We start from the raw sequence: 19,806 nt of genomic DNA, 5'->3' as shown, positions 1-19,806 counted from the left end.
TTTTTCTGGGTCTCAAATGACTGTACTGATCATACTAGCAGTACTTTACAAACCTTGGTTCACCTAAATGTAGGCAGTAGACTAAAGACAGGTTGTAGTAGTGTCTGTTTTATGCTTTTTTGTATCTTGCTATTTTGTGATTGAGAATAAGTTCCCATTCATTGCTCATAAAAGAGTTTTCTAGATTTTGCTGCAGGGCAAGTTTCCATTTTGGGGTTTCTATGCTGTTTTCTAGAGCAGTCTTCTTTGCTGTGTTCTAGAACTGTCTCTTATTTTCTGGAACGTTTTTCCTCTTCTTTTCTAGAACAGTCTTCTCCTCTGTTTTCAAGAAAATACTTCTCTGTGTTCTAGAACAGGCTGCTATACTGTGTTCTAGAACAGGTCCCAGTTCTGTGCTCTAGAAGAAGCCTGTCCTAGAACTGTATTTTCTTCTATTTTCTAGAACAATTTTCTCTCCTGTGTTCTAGAAGTGTTTTCTCTCCTTCATTCTAGAGCTGTATTCTTTCCTGTGTTCTAGAAGAGTCTGCTCTGTATTCCAGAGCAGGCTGCTATGCTGTGTTCTAGAACAGGTCCCAGTTCTGTGCTCTAGAAGAAGCCTGTGGACTCTTCTAGAAGCAGGCAGTGGTGTTTTGTGCTCTAGAAGCAGGAAGTAGTGTTTTGTGTTCTGTGTTCTAGAAGCAGGCAGTAGTGGCGTGGCTGGGTGAGTTTCAGCTGCAGTTCTACACCACCCACTTCCTCACCGCGGGATATGATCTAGACACCATTAGCCGCATGACCCCTGAGGTAAGGTCATGACCCCTGACCCCCTCACGCCCTGCCCCTTGTTTGTCAAGGCTCCTCCCAGCTCAGCTCTCAAATCAGCTCCCCACTGACCTGGATGATGTCATCATGACCCTCCTGTCTCTGTCACCTGACCCCCGGTGTGAGTCCTGAGCCTCAACCAGTCACTTCTCATACTCTGTCTGCTTCATTTACATACCTGTGTTCACACATGGCTGTGTGCTCCAGTCTGTGCTGGCTGTAAACGCTGTTCTTTGTTTGTCCTGTAGTGTGTTTGGAGTGCCATTGTGTGTGTGTACTGTATGTGTTTATGTGTGTTTTTATGTGTACTGAAGCAGACACAGTGGTATGACATAAATCCCCTAAGGGCAGGGGACATTCATCAGAGATTACCCAAAGCAGAATATTCCTGAAGGCATATCACACACAGTTTATGTAGAAATGTCAGATGTATGCAAAAAAAAAATGTTTACATTTAAAACCCAAGCACCTATAGTGGTGTGGTGAATTTCTGATGCAACTAAGTGTGCTTTGCTTTGAAGGACCTGACAGGGATTGGGGTCATGAAGCCTGGGCATCGGAAGAAGTTAACATCAGAGATCAGCAAGCTGCCCTCCACAGACTGGCTGCCAGACCACAAGCCTGTAAGGCTCTCATGTGCACTATACAAACTAGAAAAAAGGGGGATGTATTGTATTTTGGCAGCTGCACACACACAAGCTTAAGTGAGCAAGATTTATTTTATTCATCTCTGTGTATGTGTGTGTTTTAGGCCAATCTAGCAGACTGGCTGTCTCACCTGGGTCTTAGTCAGTACTACCAGGTTCTGGTGCAGAATGGGTATGAAAATATTGACTTCATCTCTGACATCAGCCTCGAGGATCTGCAAGAGATTGGCATTACTAAGCTTGGTAAGTGACAGCTTTAATTGGTAGCAGTGGGATAGAGTAACATCATTTATTATTTTAGCATTATCATTATTCTGTAACTTGTTGTATTCCAACTTTAAGACATTTTGTGAAGTGGGATCTTTGCTTCCTCAGTACGATACACTGAATTTCACATTGGAACAGGATATTGTGTCATATAAAAAGAAGGAAGTGTCAAAACCAATTTAACGGTTTGTTTACTGGTGCAGAATAACATCCCTATTAACTCCTTATCATTTCACTTCCCCCTTTGTTTAACCTCAAGTGGTTTTAAGGTTGCTAAAATCTTCTTATTCTACATTCACTGACAGTATGGTATATATATTCTGTATATTTACAGAGTGAAATATTTAAATCTGAGACTCTATGTTTCTAAGGCTGTACCATCCATCAAATGGGTATATTCAAGATGCCTTGTGCATCATTTTATACATATTTTCCCCAAAATTCAGCCTGACATATTTGGTATCTTTGAAAAACTGGAATCTCACAACAAATTTAAAGTAAAGTTGCAAAGTTGCTGCATTGACTAGCTCACCAGCAGGCCACTGATTACTGAGGGCTTAGAGATTCACTTTTTAAAAGAAAATGACAGTTTTCCAAGTTATTAGAATGTCCTTTTCATTGTGAGTCTCGTCCAGCTTTGCAGTCTATATCTACATTTTTATACCTCACGCAATTTTTCCCTTCTTCTCGCCCACATCACTGCCTTCCCTCAGGCCATCAGAAGAAGCTGATGTTGGGAGTGAGGAGACTGAAAGAGCTACAGAGAGGAGAAAGTGGCTTGGAGCCTCCTCAGAGCCCCTCTACACCTCCGTCCAGCCCAGGAGGCAGCTCAGAGCCACGGAGGGAGGCGAGGATGCAGAGGGACGGTGCGCCCAGTCCCCTAGCCAAACCTCGCCCAGGTCTCACTCATTCACAGACCCCTCCCCACACACCGACGCAAACTCCACCACAAACCCCACCACATGCTCGCACCCAGCAGGCCTCCCCCAGGGCTCGGCCGCGTCCCTCCACCCAGATGGCAGCAGTGGATTCATCGGTGCCGCTGCTCCGCCTGCCCAGTGATGAGGAAGACCGACGGAGAACTCACAGTCTAACTGGCTCAGAAACAGACTCTAGATACGCCACTGTGTGCCGCAGCAGCTCCTCGCGTACTGCCGCCCCTAATGATGTCACTGTTAACCGCAGCCAATCATCTGTCACACTCCGTCCTCGCCGAAAAGGTCGGCCCCCGACGCCACCTAAACGGTCCTGTTCTTCCATTACCGGGGGTGATGGAGAAGGAGAAGGACAGGGGGAGGGGCTTCTAGGGCTGCCAACCTATCGAGAACGGCGAGCCAGTGACTGCGGCAGCCTGGGATCAGCTCTAAGAGCTCAGGGCTCAGCGGGCCTGGAGAGATCAGAGGGGGCTTCTGGGAGTGTGCGCAGCCTTGCCGCCATGCTGGAGACATCCATTGTGGGTGGAGCCAAAACCCTGCCAAGGAATCTGGGAAGCAGCACCAGCTACCTGCAGGTGTTTGTGTGTGTGTGTGTGTGTGTGTGTGTGTGTGTCTATGTGCGCATGGGTGTGTGTGTATGTGTGTTTGTTGTGTTTGTTTGTTCAGTGTGTGTTTGTTTGTTCAGTGTGGGCTGTGAGCTGTGTATTTCAGATAGCATATTAGCAAAGAACATGTAAAACAGTTGTATGTTCTCCAGGTGAGTCCACCTATGCTTCGTCGCCAGACTGGCGCAGGTGGACTTGGATCTGAGGAGGATGATGTCATAAGTCGACGCAGGACCATCAGTGGACTAGAGGGCCTTCCTGGTGATCAGTCTGGCCTTCTACCTTGTCAACCAGCCCTGAAACGTCCAGAACCCCGGCCCCGCTCCATTGTCGTCACCTCGACAACAGAAATTACAGATGGTACTGCAACACTCCGGAGGAAGGCTCGTCCTCTGGCGACAGACTCCGAAGCATCTGCGAACGTGCCCACCACTGTTGTCACCATGACAACTGGTTCTGACACAATACGCAGGAGACCACGCATATCTGAGCATTCAGAAATTGTCACCCAAAGCAATAACCAATCAGACTCTCCCAGCAGTCAAACAGATGGCGGCTGGAAAAACGGAGGCGAGCCGCAGCAGAACGGTGGCGTCGTCCTGAGGCGGAGGCCGGTGTCTGAGGTCTCTGATAGGACGGAGGCCAGCAGGGAGAGCTGTGAGTGGATGGAGGCCAGGAAATCTCTGAAGCCACCTGTCTCACCCAAACCATCCACAGTCACCCTGAAGAAGGCACAAGTTGATCCCCCAACTCCGACTCGAAGGGTCCCCATACCTGGTCCTGATAATCCTGATACAGCACAGAGCCCAGGTGAAATATACATATATATACGTACACACATTTTAACATTCACAATGTAGCTTCTGTGACTGTGTATGTAATCAATCAGTATTCATATCACTTTAAGGCCACTATGAGTACATTTTGTGATCATTACATGAAATTATTCTGCCACTGAGGTGTGCCAGAGTCAGCAATGACAAATTCCACATTAAGCAGAGATTCAGACCAAGGGCCACATTGCATTAAAACAAGATTCAAGATTCCTTTTATTGTCATTCAGCACAACATCAAACATTGGTGAGACAATGAAATATGATCCAGGATGTTCAGTTGGAGAAGATTCATGCATTTAAAAGCTTATCAAACACCAAAACACTGATTGTTTGTAATATATCATGAAACAGATCATTTTGAAGTTGTCATGGTGGCAGCTATTTTATCTTTGGTTGAAACGATGGTATGCATTATCTTTTATTACTTTATACTAATATACTTTTATATCATAAGTATTACAAAAATGCAGTTTTTGCCTCTGTTTATTTAAGTGACAGAGTGTTTAGTACAGAAAACATAAAAAACATTCATGAATTATGTATGCAGAATATTTAATCAATTATTCATGGTATCAGCAACAGAATGGCATTTACTTTGTGTGTGATAATGTAACACAGATTATTAATTTGAAGTAAGTGAAGCTTTAGCAAAACCATTCAGAATAAATCAGTGTGGTTTGACCTTTTATCACCCACCAGAGAGAAAGGTCTGCCTTAGTTATAAAACAAATCATTTTGATTGTTTCACCCCTGTGATGAATTTGGACATTAAGTTTTTTTTTATGATTAATGACATTGTTTAGAATGCCAGGCAGCTTTTGGAGACGCCATATTTTCTGGTTTTAGTTGTATGCTCTGCTGTGCATCGCAACTGGAGGATATAGATTATTATTTATTCATGCTTATATTTAATGTTCATATTCATGTTACTTTTTATAATGTTAGATATTTGTGAATGTTCTCCATAGTGTCAGCGTAATATGGACAAAGCGTCAGAGGTCATTGTAAACTTTTTAATTTAATTAAATATCACCCTTTCATCAGATCTTTAAATACTGGCTCTATAGGTTATTTTCTGCTCCTTCATTCACTTTTGTATCGAGCATCAATCTCACTGTAGGTTTGCTAGGTGTTAACACACTACTATGGCCAGATGTGTATAAACTGACATTGTTCTCTCCGATTGTCACCAGAGCCGAAGCGTGTCCCTCCTCCTGTGTCCCCGAAACCCCGTGGACCTCCAACAGCACCCAAACCAGGCAAAGCAATAGTAGCTTCAGCTACCATGAGCCCGAGTCCAGTTGCTACCAGCCCAGCTGAAGCTAGCCCTACTCCAGCCACTAAACCCATCCCCTCTCCGCTCCCTGCCACCCCTCTTCCAGCCCCCGACACTCCCTCTGCTCCCTCCCTCTCTCCGGGACTCCCTCTTACCTCCCCTTCTCCGGCCCAGAGTCCCTCCACCCCCTCTCCCCACCCTGTCAAACCCCCTCGCTCCTCCATCGCCGGCCTCTCCATTGATCTGCTGGGAGGACGGGAGGTCGAGGAAGAAGAGGAAAGGAGGAGAGAAGAAGAGGAGAGGAGGAGAGAGAGGGAGCAAAAGAAGCACAAAGAGCAAGAGGAGGAGAGAAAGAGAGCAGAGGAAGAGAACCTAAGGAGGGAAGGAGCGACAGAAGAGGTGGAGAGTCCAGTAAAAGAAGAAGAGCAGGTGGAGGAAGTGGAGGAGGAGTCACAGCATCGTTTGGAGGAGACCAGTGCCTCCTTGGCTGCAGCTTTGCAGGAAGTAGAACATAAAATGAAAAACGAGGAAGCACAAAATGAGTGAGTATTTAAAGATTTTAATTAGAAAATATAATTTATATCCAACAACAAAGTATTCATGATTTGTTGTTGGATATAAATGATGATGACACCCAGGAGCAGGCAAACATTACTCACACTACAGTGACTCCCATTTTAGGTGATAAATCTCAGGGTTATGAGATCGTTAATGGGATGGAAAGAAGAAAAATAATGCCCTATACTCACATTTAGATCCGTTTTTGTCACTTTCTTAGGTTTTTTTGTTTTAAATGAAATATTAGATATTTTCTCCTCTTCAGGCCTCTCAACAGTTATTCATATGAAACAATCTGAGAGTTTTAAGGGGGAAGAATCACTCTCTGGTTAAACTGCTCACTACCTGTGACAAACATTTACCAGCAAATACTGCTTCATTTCATGGGTTAGGGTTCGGGGGTTAGGGTTAGGGTTAGGGGTTAGAGTTAGGGTTAGGGTTCAAAAAGCTTGCAAGAAGTTGTGTATGGGCTCATCCAGGGGTTCCCGTTCAAGTCATGTTTATTTTCTACATAGACAATGACAGCGGCTTCTAAGGCTTGGGTGGGTATGAAAATGTGTCAGTTAAATCATCGGTATAATATATGAGCAACTTTATTAGAAAATATTTAGTTGTTTGATAAGTGTGTGAACATAAAAACACAAGTAGAGAGGTTTGTACTCTCTAGGTCTGTACTACTAAGTGTATAGTAAGAAACATCCATTCACCATGTTTAAAATCTGTTGCATAAACCGCTAACATTGAGCTGAAGCTAAAAATAAAGCTTTGCAGAAACCGGATAAGCTCACTTTCACTGGTTCGCTGTCAGATTCTCGGTCAATGTTGGATGAATTAAAAAACCAGGGTGCAGAGTTTTGTTCCCATTTGCAAGTGCTGCAGCTCTAATTAGCGCCTCTGGCATCTAAACCATTGCAAGGCCGCTGAGACTGATGGATACTGCAGGAGAAGTGAAAGCCACTCTACTTAACAAACAGAAAAAAATTTGATGTCGAGGCACATTTAGGAAATCATTAAAAGACTATTATAGCCGATGTGAAAAATCTCATTGTGGAATTATCTTAATGTATTATCGCTCTACAAATTCCTGTTGTCAAAATCAAAAAAGTGATTCTGAGTAAGCTTTATGGTTACACCACTTTGACATTTTTGCCATAATCTTCTAATATATTCTCTCAAAATGGATCAAAAGCAGAAATGTTATTTATACATTTATTTTCAAATTTTAACCCTATTAAATTTGACCTTTATTTGTGATTTTACATAATTTTTGCATATATTGATGTGATACTCATTAATTAATCCTCATTAACTGATTATAAAATATTGATTCCTCCACTTTACAACTCTATTCTGCTGCCATGACTACATATTCAGCTAAATTCTTCCTTTCTGCTACCCAACTAACTCCCAGCTCTCTCTTTCCAGCAAAAAGGCGACCGTCTCCATCTTGGACGACATCGGCAGCATGTTTGACGACTTGGCAGACCAACTGGATGCAATGCTCGACTGATCTCTTGCCCAAGTCTCATTTCCAACAAGCCCTTTCCCTCTCCCCGATCATGTGTAGGTGTATCAAGAAAACTCTCCCAAGGCTTCTCGCTGGCGCTCTGAGTGTGTGCGTGTGTGTTTGAGCGGGCGTGTCCCTCCTGCGCGAGAACTTCTCATGTAGCCTTGTACAGTGTACTGAAGAAGGGGGTCCTCTCCGTCTGGTGCAGTAGCTCTAGTGCGCCTCCTGAATGCGAGGAGGCTGCTCCCACACAACCTGTGACCTCTGCAGCCCAGCGAGTTATCGCCCAGCCTCGGGCGGCTGTGTGGACCGAGAAGCACAATCATTTTCCTCATTGTTTTATCTCTACAGACTCTGGCTAGGACAGAGACGCTTACTCAGTCAGACAGGAAGACAGACAGATAAGCATATTGCTTGCAAAAATAAGCACATACACTGACTGACTGATGGGCAGACAAACAGACAGGCAGATAGATAGATAAGTAGATAGATAGATAGATAGATAAGATGCATACAGATGAGATAACCAGAGAGAATTTTTAAAAAGCACATGGAAAGACAGGCCGCTTTCTGAGTCTGTCTCACTCCTGCGATGTCAAAAGGATGCATTTTTCCAGATGAATCGTAGCCTCTATTTCTCTTCTGTATGAGTGGAGGATTGTGGTTAGCCGGACTTCCTGCCCTGTGTGTCGTCTCTGTTCACGTTGTTGTTGTTGCTGTTGTTGTGTTATCGTTGCCGTTGTTGTCGTTACGAGTGTGTGTAGTCCCTGCTGATGCTCATGTCAATGTCCTCCCACTCGTACAGTAGTTATCCTAAAGATCAGAACGACGATATAGATGTGTGTCCATGAGTTTTGAAACACTCACACACGCGCACAAACACACACACACACACACACTCTTTCGCACACAAACACACACACACACATTCATATTACATTGGTTTTAATCTTGCTGGTGTTCTGCTTTGTTGGTGTTTAGCTCCATCTATGGAGTTTTGCTTGGAAATGAATCTATACACACATTACACTTACACACACATACACACACACACATACACACGCACATCACACATGCAAAGACACATATATATACAAGCACACTCATGCGGTGTATCCCTTTTGTCCTGCTGCAGTGAACAGTGTTTTTAAAAGATAATCCTATATTTCAATGCTTTATATAGTATATCCAGTATACATACATAGAGTTTATAATATATCTGGGTATTTGAGCTGTTAGAGCTCCCTCTAGTGTTGGTTAGTGAAACTGCCTCTAATCTGCCCACCTTCCATCTTGTCCTCCCCCCTTTTTATCTCCCTCTGTGTCTGTTTTGTTAACTCTGCATCTCTCTGTGCCTTGGTAGTGTTCTTTCATATATTTAAAATTACTTTTTTTTTGGGTCTTTTTTTTCTTGCTTTCCACTCAAAAATGTTTAACGGTTTCTCTGTTTCCTTATGAACTCTCGCTCCTTGTGTGTCTGTGACGTCAAAAAGTAGCTTTTTTTGGTTGTGAGTCCTATATGATCCCTTAAATCAGTCGCCCTGTCTGCAGTCCTTCTGTAACCATTGAGAAGCCTCGTACGAGCCCATATAAACCGCCCCTGTAAGCTGTAATAAATTGGCTCCGCTTCTCCTCGGCTCCCCAGTTTTCAGTGGTCTCCCCGCCCCCCCCCCCCCCCCATGTAGGCCAGATAGTGGGTCAACCACAAAGTGTTCATCCTGATGAAGAGTCCACTTTTATTTTTATGCTCTTTGAAAAATAAAGATATATTTGAGAGACAGATGGTTCTATGTGAATAATGACGATATTAATTCTAAACATTGACTCGAGGTGAGCTGATTGAGCCTGTACATTTATGGTTGAGTTCTGGATGTGTTGTGACGGCTGTTGTGCCATGGTTGGGTTTAGGTTGTGTTTCTGCTGTGATGATGCATTCCTGTACAGCTGTGATCAGAATAAATGTATAAATTAAACCTTAAATGGCTTTGAGGTGTGCTTCTTTTAGCTCTCAAATGCAAGCGATCAAACAATTTCCACACTAAATGAATTACACCACAACACAAACACTTTTCTCACTTTGAATCACATACCATTTAATAAATATATAAATGAATACTTGAACATTACACCCACACTGTATGTTATAGCTGAACGTGTCACTCCAAAACCATGGGCATCTACAACCACAACAGACTCCACTCTTCTTGGAAGTTTTTCCATATGATTAGTTTAACCTGGCTGCTGGGATTTACTCTCATTTTGTCACAAGAGCTTTAAAGGGGCACTGAGTGAGGCCTGGCTCGCAGTTGGTCGTCTTTTTCATCATAAAGGTTTTGCATGAGGTTGAGGTCTGGGATTTGAGAGGGTCAGCTCTCAAGATCCAACACAAAAACTCAAGATATTATTTATTTACAAATGTAGTTTTGTCACTGACATGTTGAAATTAATCAGAAAGACTTCCCATGTAACGGTAGCCACTGAGAACACCAAAACCAGATTTCACCTATATTAGACAGTTTTAGGGAAAAAAACAAGATAACATAGAGGTCTTACAGTGTAAAGTAACTTACATCTGATACCCTAACCTGTTTCCAGCGGTTAGGGTAAGTGTAGGCTATATTAAGCCCACCAAAATCTAAGTTCAGGTGTTTTTTTATGGATACTGACATGATTTATAAGGGAGATCATTTCTTATAAAGTAAAATTTATCTCTCATTTGAAAATGTATTCATTAGTTCATGTAGATTTTGGAATATAAAATAAATATATTTTATGTGCTCCAAATAAGCCCATGTCATGATTTATTTACAAAATATAAAAATATATTGTTTTCAAAGAATTAAAAGCAGCAATATTTGTACTCAGTAACATGTTAAATATTAAAAAATGAGGAAAAAACCCTCCTGAGTAAAATGTTAAAGGTATGGCTTCAGATGTAATCCCCTGTCATCATCAACATTTAAGTAACTATATTTAATGACACATTTTTTCTCACTAACTGTAACAGATTAAAGTTACATTTATTTTGTAATTAATTACAAAACGCTGTTACATATAACTTGTTACTTCCCAACAATGTTTAATCTGTAACATTACAAGCTAAAAAACTATTGAACGCATCATCAGGTCTGGTCTAACTATGATAACGCAAATATGATCCCAGAAACTACTATTCCCGTGATGCTTTAGTAACACCGGAAGGGGCGGAGCTTATACTTGGACGGAAGCCGTGTAAACTTACCGGTTTGAAAGGAACTCGTTCTTTCTCTGACTCTCACCATGAGCAGGAGGACGTGTCTTCAGCGTCCACTTCAAACTTTATATAATGGCAGTAAAAATGTTCTCAAGTCGCCCTCCTTTCCTCCAGGAGCATGAAGAGGAGCAGAGAGAGACTTTTAAGAGGTGAGTTTGGTTTAAACACGTGGAGGACTTTTGTGTGCTACCATGTTGGTTCGAGTAGCAACACGTGGGCGAGGAAGGGTTGCAGAATGACCATGAGGTTAAATCAACACATCTTTAAAATAGTTACAGCTTAACATGATTATTTAGAGCTTGGAAGTGACATTTAAAAAGCTCCACCGTTAAGACATGAGACAAAGCTGGAATGTAATAGTTTTTCCCTCCCCCCTCTCTCTCTCTTTTCAGGAACTCACGTTGAGGCCTTCTGGACTCTTTGCATTGATGAAGAAACTGAAGATGACTTTCCTTGAACATCGGTTTCATTGGAGAACATTAAAGGTGAGTCATCATATACTGTAGTGTGAATAAATAAGGATTATGATGCTAATAGTTTGGTCATTAATATTAGAAAATGGTAAGTGCCCAAGGTGACGTCATCAACCCGAAGACACAAAGCTTATACTCACAGAAGATGAGGAAACCATAAAATATTCACATTTGAGAAGCTGGAATTAGATCATTTGGACTTTCCTTAAGAAAATGATTCAAAAAACAACTTATCAATAGTTTAAAACTTTAACTTTTTTAACTGCAGTTCTTCTCTTGTGGTAAACCTGAAAATGTTAAACACAGTGAGTCTCAGTTCCTGCCACACTTTCCTCTATAGAAAGTAAACTGCAGTAATCAACACTATAATGTTTGCAAATATGTGATTAACAACCAAATTATCCTCCATGTCTTGTGAGATCTGAATAACACCACCTAATTCTATCTCATGAGGCATATTTTTCTAATCCTCCATATTTCTCTTACAGTCGAGGCTGGAGCAGGTGAGACTGAAGACCTCAGAGCCAGCTGCATGAAGATCAAGATCCTCCAAAGATGCTCTTAATTGAGTGAGACCTCATCAAGTCTGGTGAGTCCACTTCCATGTGTGTCGGCAAATAGTTTTCAGCCGGTGATGACAATTACATTAACGATGAGAGTTGTTGTTCAGCTCCTGATTCCAACCCTTCTCTCTGAGGCTTCATTATCAGTGTTTTAAAGTAAGCCAGGTGTGTGATATAGGCTCTAAATTGTAACCTTTTTTTTCATACAGGTGTGAAATGGGAGACTGGTGAGCTCTGGAGTCTAACCCTCGAGGGATGTTGAGTCTCGAAGGTCAAAGTTGTGGCTGAGCAGGACCTCGCTGGATGCGAGAGCTGGTGGGTTTACAGTGTGTTTGCATTTTAATTGAGACCTTTTCAGCCGGTGATGACAAAATCAAACAACTTTTCTGACACCTACTATGAGAGTTGTTCTTCAGCTCCTGATTCTAACTTCTCTCTGAGGCTTCATTATCAGTGTTTTAAAGTAAGCCAGGTGTGTGATTTGGTCTCTAAATTGTAATCTTTTCTCATACAGGTGTGAAATGGTAGACTGGTGAGCTCTGGAGTGGAATCCTTGAAGGACGTTGTGTGTCTCGGACTTCGCTGGATGTGACAGCTGGTGGGTTTATAGTTTTTGCATTTCATTTGAGACACTTTTAGCCGGTGATGACAAAATCAAACAACTTTTCTGACACCTACTATGAGAGTTGTTCTTCAGCTCCTGATTCTAACTTCTCTCTGAGGCTTCTTCAGTCGATGCTCACAGGATTATCTTTTTTCATAATGTGAAGCATAACTGAGCTTTTCTCTCCTACAGTTTGACTCCGCAACGCTGAGAGTGACTCTTAATCCTGCCAATGACTGACAGTGATCCATTTATTTCACTGGTAAGTCTGTATTTATGTTTCAGGTCGATGACACAGCCGGTGATGACACATATAAATATATTTTCTGACACCTCGTATGAGAGCTTTCAGCTCCTGATTCTAACTGCTGTCTGAGGCTGCTGTGGATCGTTCTCCTTTTCGCCTGTTTCACAGATTATTCTAATCTGCATTTTTGTCTCTTTCAGGAGTCTCAAACACATCATGCAGATGTTGTTGCTGGCCAGAAAACTGCTGCTCCCTCCACACTGTATATGAACCCTGTTAGTAATATGACACTGTTGGATTAGCTTGTGCAGAAACAGTTTACTGTGTGCTCGGGCCAGAGCCTCCGACACGAAGGATAATCTGAGGGTGACGCATCACAACTGTGATAGTGATGCTTTGATACTTGAGGAGCTGTATTACATCACTGTGATGATAACTACACTGAATAAATATTTACTGTCTTCTGAATGGTGTCTCTGGTGTTAATTTAATCTCCAATTTCAGTAAAGCATCAAAGATCAGGCATGGATGAATCATTTTTAGCTGTCTGAAGTCGGTCTTGGAAGTGATGTGTGTGTGATAAGGCTTTTATTCAGTTTTGATTGTTTGATCATAAATTGGTGTCTAAACCAATGGCCTGTTTGGACCTTCAGATTTACGCAATATTTGGAGCCCTCTGCTCAGAAATGTTCCTTCAGCCAGATGTTGATGGGAAAGTTTCTGTGTACTTAACTCTGAGTTAACGTGTGTGCATGCATGAATTGACATCACACCCGTTTGAGCTGTTTGCCCTCTGCTAATTATTAAACCAGCTATTTCAACTTGTCTGCCAGTTTCCTACCAACAAGGTTTCATCAGGTGTTAAACTGACTCAGGTTGGTGTGAACTACAGGCCACTTGCAAAAAATCTAAATCACTTGATGGTAGTAGCTTTACTGTTGGTATATTGAGTCAGACTACATTATAGCTAAATTTAGATAGGACTCAATTTAAATACTGTTTTGTTTTCCTCGTGTGGATAATTTGTTTAATTCAAAAAATGTCCCAATGTGTTGCGAGTGTATCTGGAAACTGGTTTGGAAACAGTGCAGCTCAGTAACAGCACATATAACAGGATGTTTTATCCATCTCAGATATTTCTTGTTAGATTAAAAACAGAAAAAGAGACATAATAATAGTCTCATGTCACTTCCCTATAATTCTTGGCTGTTTAACCTAAAATGTCTAATTTGCTTGGGGTGGGGGTGGGGGGGGGTCTCTGGGGATTCAGCCTTGGTATTATTAGCACAGGCACCGACATCACCCCCTGCGGCCATTTCAATATAAAATAGTTTTCCCTTTGGAGTGCGTCCTCATTTGCGTGTTTCCTTCCTCAGCTCAGCTCAGCTCTGTGTGCTGGATTTCCATACAGGTGCGTCCTCGGCTCCAGCCCTCGTTTGACAGTCAAAACAGGCGGTGGGGCTGCTTTTCTCCGCCCTGTGCATCCTGCAACCCAGTCTCTATCACAGAGGGGCACTGCGGTGAAGTTAGTTCCAGGTTGGAAACATTGACAACAAGACATCGAGGTGTGTCTGTTTGATCTCCAACGTAGCAGAACAAAATTGTTTATTGGTTTGGGGTCTTTAGGTCCCATTCATTATCTTTGACTTTTCCCCACAGGAAACTACTAGATTCATTAATATATTAAGTAATTAATATACAATAGAAGGTGGAGGAAAACCCATTAGGTGTGTGTCTGATTAGTGCTATATAGCAGAACCATTGTGCATTAATTTGAGGTCTCTAGGTCCCATTCATTATATGGAAACTATTGAAAAAAAGACTGCCCCCTACAGGAAACTACTGGATTTTCTTTTAAAATTAATATAAAATAGAAGGTGGAGGAAAACCCATTAGGTGTGTGTCTGATTAGTGCCATATAGCAGAACTATATTGTACATTCATTTGGGGTCTCTAGGTCCCATTCATTATATGGAAACTATTGAAAAAAAGACTGCCCCCTACAGGAAACTATTATATTTTCTTTTAAAATTAATATAAAATAGAAGATGCAGGAAAACCCATTAGGTGTGCCTAATTAGTGCCACATAGCAGAACCATTGTGCATTAATTTGGGGTCTCTAGGTCCCATTCATTATATGGAAACTATTGGGGGGGAAAAAGACTATTGAAAAAAAAAAGACTACGGGGCACTATGGGATTTTCTTTTAAAATTAAATTTAACATTTTGTTTTTTTAAATGAATAATGCCTATAAAATAGAAGATGCAGGAAAACCCATTAGGTGTGTCTAATTAGTGCCACATAGCAGAACCATTGTGCATTGTAAATTTGCACTGAGTGAATTAAAGTAAGGTAGAAACCACTGTTGAACCCAATATAGCTGTCGACTACCCAACCTGAAACGTACTTCACCGCGATCAGGGGAGTGCCTTGCACCGAGGACAGCCGACACACACACACACACACACACACACACACACACACACACACTCAGCCTCCTCCTCCTCCTCCTCCTCCTCCTCGCCTATCTGTAGCCGGACTCCTCTCTCTCTCCACCAGAGAAACTCCAGCGCTCACTCCCGCTGCTCCAAGCCCCGTCTGCATCCCACATCAGCCGGCTGCACACAAAATCGACCCCCGGTCCCTTTTTCGGTAGGCCTGGTTACGGTAAGAGCTGTTGTTTCTCATGCACAAACAATTTCGATAAATCTGCTCGTTAACCGGATGTTTTGACGCACAGTAAAGCCGTCGATATGCGTGATTTTGATCCTGCCGAGATCGCTTACATTGATATGATAAGAGTTGCGACTTTAATCGGCTGTAAATGACAAAAGAAAGATGTGGGATGTGCTCATTGATGGAGAGACATGGAAGCTTCAGGGTTAATGTCACCGCTACATATTTGGATATTGTAATTAAATGATGAAGTGATGAAGGCCCCCCCCCTGTTTTTCCTCCTCTTCCTCCTCCTCCTCCTCCTCCACGGAACAGCTGGCTGTGAGGAGCACACACAGCCGGATGGATGCTGGTGGAGCAAAACAGGAGGCACCGGACAGCCGACCTACTTAGATCCATTTAGATGAGGAGGAGGATGAGAGAGGAGAGGAGGAAGATGAGGAGGAGGAGGAGGAGGGAGAGACAGTTTCCAATAGAGAGGACTGAAGTGATCCATGGTTAGCTTGAACTCTCATGTGGGCCCTCTCTCTCTCTCTCTCTCTCTCTCTCTCTTCCTGCTGTAATGTGGCCTGTGGCAGGGTGGGGCACAATTTACAATAAGCAGTAATATAAAAAGGAATGAGCAGCAGCCTATCATGGCCTACTGTACTGTAAGATTACTTCATGGTTGTTGTTAACCCCCCCCCCCCCCCCACCACCACCACCCTCCTCTCCCCCCAAAAGTGCTTTTCCTCATCTGACATACAAATACCTCAAAACTGCATATAACTTGATACTTGATCTGAAAGCTGCAGTAACCCAAGACTAGAGCGCTGTTATTAAGAAGCACGGATGTAAAGAGACAAAGTGCATTTCCTCAAATGATGTTCCTACTTGAGCATAACTTCATGTCATTTATCTGATAGATACCATTCACACTGTAAAGGTTTCATTAAGTGTATATTTTATATGACTATTCTACATAAGACATATTTTATAAGCTCTTGAAATATGATTCACTGCTATGGATAAAGCAGAAAAAGGCGTTACGCTCCAGTACATAAGGCCTTTTCCTGACTTATACTTGGCTTATGTTTTTTTTTAATGACTTATATGACATATATGGATTGATATCAAGCATCTTGGCACGTTAGCTTGTATAGAAACTGCTCCAAAGATCAGAGAATTGATACGACTAACAAGTATTACCTGTCTAGCCGAAGCCTGATGACATGTGTCGTTCACTACAATGAGCACAATGCCACTTTATTTTAGAATCCCTGCTGCCAGAAACACTCACTACCAGAGCACCAAATGTGTATTAATCCTCTGCTTAAAATAGTCCCCAACACATGCTCTATTTACTCCTGTCTGAGTCATGTTTATTATAAAATAAAGTACAGTGGACAGCTGTGTGTGTTAGGAAATCTTTTTATTTAATAACTACATATTTACAAGAGCTTTTAAAAGATTGACATGTGACAGACACAGTGGGGGAGACGCGGATTAATACACTGTTGTTTTTTGGTCTTTTAATGGGACAAAAAAGCTAAATATAGAATATCGATATTATTTAAATTAAATTTTGGGCAGGATTGGCATATTTCTGTATCATGTAATTGCTGCTTTTACTTGATTATTCCAAAACTTCTTCTATCACTGTTAACAACTATTTAATAACTAAGTAGTTTTAGGAAAAAGTCACAGTCAAGAGGTTCAGTTTTCACTTATTTTAGAGTAGAAACCTTTATTTAAAAAGTTGGTCTCAGTTGAGGGGGTCAGCGTGGCATTGGGACAGTAACCATAATCATATGTTCCTCTGTAAGTGGTGATCATCTGTTCTTTATAAGAGTTTTTTTTTTTTTAAAAGATACTTTCATAAATCAAACTGAGCAGTGGGAGAGAGCGAGGACTCCCACAAAGGGTCATAAGATATTTCTGAGGGGTTGTGAGATTATTTTGGGACAGAAACATTTTCGGCTTTTTTTTTTAAATTCATTTTCAGACTTTCATCTAACCTGTTTTTTTTTTCTCTTGAGGATTATTTGGTCATTTTGCATCTCTAGGACTGAAAGTATTATTCACTCTGTGGTTGCGAATGTCGACTGGTTGTGACCACTTCAACCAGTGATGTGAGGCCGCAAGTAGACATGGCTCAGTTTGAATCAGTCACAAGCAAAGAAAAAAAAAAAGAAAAACCACTGAAAAAGAAAAAAAAAAGAGGGCTTAGGGTTATTCTTGTCTTTATAAAAAGGAAATCTACTCAAGTGAGAGTAAATTACTAGCTGCCATGTATATATTTCCACAATATTACCGCAGCTGCACTTCATGGCAGAAGTGGCTCAGTTACGACATTTGATTCAGTTTGATTTGCATGAAGATCAAATGACAGAAACTAAAGATAAAAAAAGGGAATTTCCCATCATACATTTCTGTCTTGTGCAACTATAACATCGAGTTTTCCTTTTTATTATCTTGTGGTTTACTCAAAATTAAGCGCAAAGAGCTTTATTACAGGAGATAAATATCACACTGTGTATCTGTGTCTGTGTCTGATATGAAGAAGTAGGCTGGTCCTCACTACAGCAGCTTCAAAAAGAGAACTACACATTTTATTTATGAAAATGTCCCACAAAAGCTGCGTCAGAAAAACCCTTAAACCATTTCTCTGTGAAGCTCTTTGAATTGCACTAACCTGTGTGAAAGGTGCTAAACAAATAGCCTCATGAAACCAGATTTCAGGACTATTTAAAGGATGAGGTTGTGATTTTATACATTTTTCTTATTGTTTACAAATCTCACGTGCAGAGTCAAACTAGCAATTAACTCCTCCTACTTACTTATTGTGTCTGTATTCACTGTTTGATATATCTTATTCTTCCACTGATGTACAGAATCTATTAAAAATTAGGGCTGGGCCGATATGCTTTTGTGCCGATTCGATTCTCTAACGATTTTTGGGTCCCGATTCGATTTAAATTGCAATTCGATTTTACCAAGTATTGCGATTTTATATTTCAATTATTGTGATTTTCTTTCCTTAAACAAGAACAGGCTGAACCAAACACTTATAATAATGATAATACATCATAAGTCATATTTACAAAAAACAATACACACATCACATCAGTTTGTAAGATTTATTTTAAAAACTGTGCACCTGCCCTCACAAAAAATATTCTCATCCGCCAACATCTTACAATAAACTAAACTGCTACATTTAGCTGGTCTTTAGGGGAAAAAAATAAATAAATAAATAAAATTCAATTCTGGTATGAGAATCGATTTTTAAAAATCACCAGAAAAAAAATCGCGATTAATATAAAAATCTTTTTCTTTTTGGCCCAGCTCTATTAAAAATCACAGCTGCATGTTCCTCTGGTTTATTTAGAAACAACAATCATATTTTCATGGGAGTTTGTTATAACGCAGATACCGCTGCACAGAGCTTCACTAGCTTGTTGTTGTACGCGTCACATCTTGACTTTGTACTACTGTACATTGTAAATGTCTCAAAGTTAGTGATCGCTGCCTTACATAAAAACACTCTGGCTGTTATTACTCTTTGGAGTCATTTCTAAATAAACTCATGTGTCCTAATTCTTGGTGGTGAGGTCATCGGAAAATAATGAAAGTCTACTACATAGAAGAATATGATATATCAGGCTTTTGAGTTCATTATGGGTTTGACACATCAGACATAATGACGATAAAAAAAGTTTAGAAAACCGCAGCCTCATCCTTTAACTCCAGTTACCCTTCAGGCAAATACTGAACTTGGGATGACCACCCTCCATGACTTTGCAACTTATAATTCATGTCTTTTTTTCATGTGAAGCTATTGGATGGATGTGGATGTAATTTCTGTGTTTTAAATCCATGTTCTCACTACATGTTTATTCACTGTGGTGTGTGTGTGAGCAGCAGAAGCATCATGGAGGAGTTAGACGTCCCACAGATGAGGAGAGAAGTGGAGAGCCTTCAATATCAGTTGGCAATCAACAGAGAGAAATCCTCCATCACCGTTACTGAGTGAGTGTCCACTGTATGTATGCACACACACACACACACACACACACACACTCTCTCTCTAAGTGTCAGATTTTTGCTCACAGTGAGTGTTTGTGTCTGCAGGCTGGTGAAGTGGATCGAAGGATGTGTTTGTGAAGATCCATTCCTGAACCCTGAGCTGATGAGAGCCAACCCCTGGGTGGAGAAGGGAAAGTGTGTGATCCTCTGATCACACAGACAGACACACACACACACACACACACAGACACACACACACAGACACACACACCTAAAACTAAAGAATCATGCACTCCCACACACAGTCACGCTGCACTAACTCTCTCTCTCGCACACACACACACACACACACATTATTGCTACTATTATGTTTATTTATTTGGAGACTCCTGAATGCTCTCAATTTATGTGAAGACTACTGTGTGTGTGTGAGTGTACAGCACTGAGTAGCTTTCTAGAAGTTTGTTTTGACGGACTGCTGAGAAATGTTTAACAACACCTTTTTATTGGCTCTTTACACTGTCAATCAAAAATAAAGACTGTTTTGA

The 19,806-nt window shown here is 41.3% G+C and overlaps 2 protein-coding genes, 1 long non-coding RNA gene and 3 other non-coding genes across 7 annotated transcripts in view; all 6 read left to right on the top strand.

Moving 5' to 3' along the window:
• Nucleotides 1–9,365, top strand: part of si:dkeyp-9d4.3 (caskin-1) — a 36,584-nt gene extending 27,219 nt beyond the window's left edge. Inside the window, exons 16-22 of the mRNA XM_053339855.1 lie at nt 676–783; nt 1,323–1,424; nt 1,553–1,691; nt 2,429–3,225; nt 3,408–4,065; nt 5,285–5,909; nt 7,351–9,365. Coding sequence (XP_053195830.1) covers nt 676–783; nt 1,323–1,424; nt 1,553–1,691; nt 2,429–3,225; nt 3,408–4,065; nt 5,285–5,909; nt 7,351–7,435 — 2,514 coding nt within the window. The 3' untranslated portion in view covers nt 7,436–9,365. The remainder of the gene's footprint in view (nt 1–675; nt 784–1,322; nt 1,425–1,552; nt 1,692–2,428; nt 3,226–3,407; nt 4,066–5,284; nt 5,910–7,350) is intronic.
• A 1,344-nt stretch (nt 9,366–10,709) lies between these two features.
• On the top strand, nt 10,710–13,033 carry LOC128380174 (uncharacterized). 2 transcript variants are annotated; one of them, XR_008323471.1, is made up of 6 exons: nt 10,710–10,834; nt 11,078–11,170; nt 11,652–11,747; nt 11,931–12,036; nt 12,518–12,587; nt 12,773–13,033. It is a non-coding gene; the product is annotated as an uncharacterized LOC128380174 (long non-coding RNA). The 2 variants fall into 2 exon arrangements; XR_008323470.1 differs by having other exon boundaries at nt 11,647–11,747.
• On the top strand, nt 12,078–12,166 carry LOC128383499 (small nucleolar RNA SNORD60). The gene has a single exon (XR_008323919.1). It is a non-coding gene; the product is annotated as a small nucleolar RNA SNORD60 (small nucleolar RNA).
• On the top strand, nt 12,359–12,447 carry LOC128383491 (small nucleolar RNA SNORD60). Its single transcript, XR_008323918.1, has one exon. It is a non-coding gene; the product is annotated as a small nucleolar RNA SNORD60 (small nucleolar RNA).
• LOC128383483 (small nucleolar RNA SNORD60) lies at nt 12,622–12,706 on the top strand. The gene has a single exon (XR_008323917.1). It is a non-coding gene; the product is annotated as a small nucleolar RNA SNORD60 (small nucleolar RNA).
• A 2,047-nt stretch (nt 13,034–15,080) lies between the features above and the next one.
• gng13a (guanine nucleotide binding protein (G protein), gamma 13a) lies at nt 15,081–19,787 on the top strand. Its single transcript, XM_053339844.1, has 3 exons — nt 15,081–15,241; nt 19,154–19,261; nt 19,364–19,787. The coding sequence occupies exons 2-3, from the start codon at nt 19,164–19,166 to the stop codon at nt 19,467–19,469; spliced, it is 204 nt and encodes a 67-aa protein (XP_053195819.1). The 5' UTR covers nt 15,081–15,241; nt 19,154–19,163; the 3' UTR covers nt 19,470–19,787.
• Nucleotides 19,788–19,806: the final 19 nt, after the last annotated feature.

Source organism: Scomber japonicus, chromosome 2 (assembly GCF_027409825.1).
Source record: "Scomber japonicus isolate fScoJap1 chromosome 2, fScoJap1.pri, whole genome shotgun sequence".
Lineage (NCBI taxonomy): Eukaryota > Metazoa > Chordata > Actinopteri > Scombriformes > Scombridae > Scomber > Scomber japonicus.
This window is presented reverse-complemented; position numbering and strand designations above follow the sequence as displayed.

What these genes read in the sequence shown, in the direction of transcription:
- gng13a (XM_053339844.1), top strand. Translation starts at nt 19,164, where the DNA reads ATGGAGGAGTTAGACGTCCCACAGATGAGGAGAGAAGTGGAGAGCCTT. An exon ending in TCCTCCATCACCGTTACTGA is followed by an intron (nt 19,262 to 19,363) that starts GTGAGTGTCCAC and finishes TTGTGTCTGCAG; the next exon opens with GCTGGTGAAGTGGATCGAAG.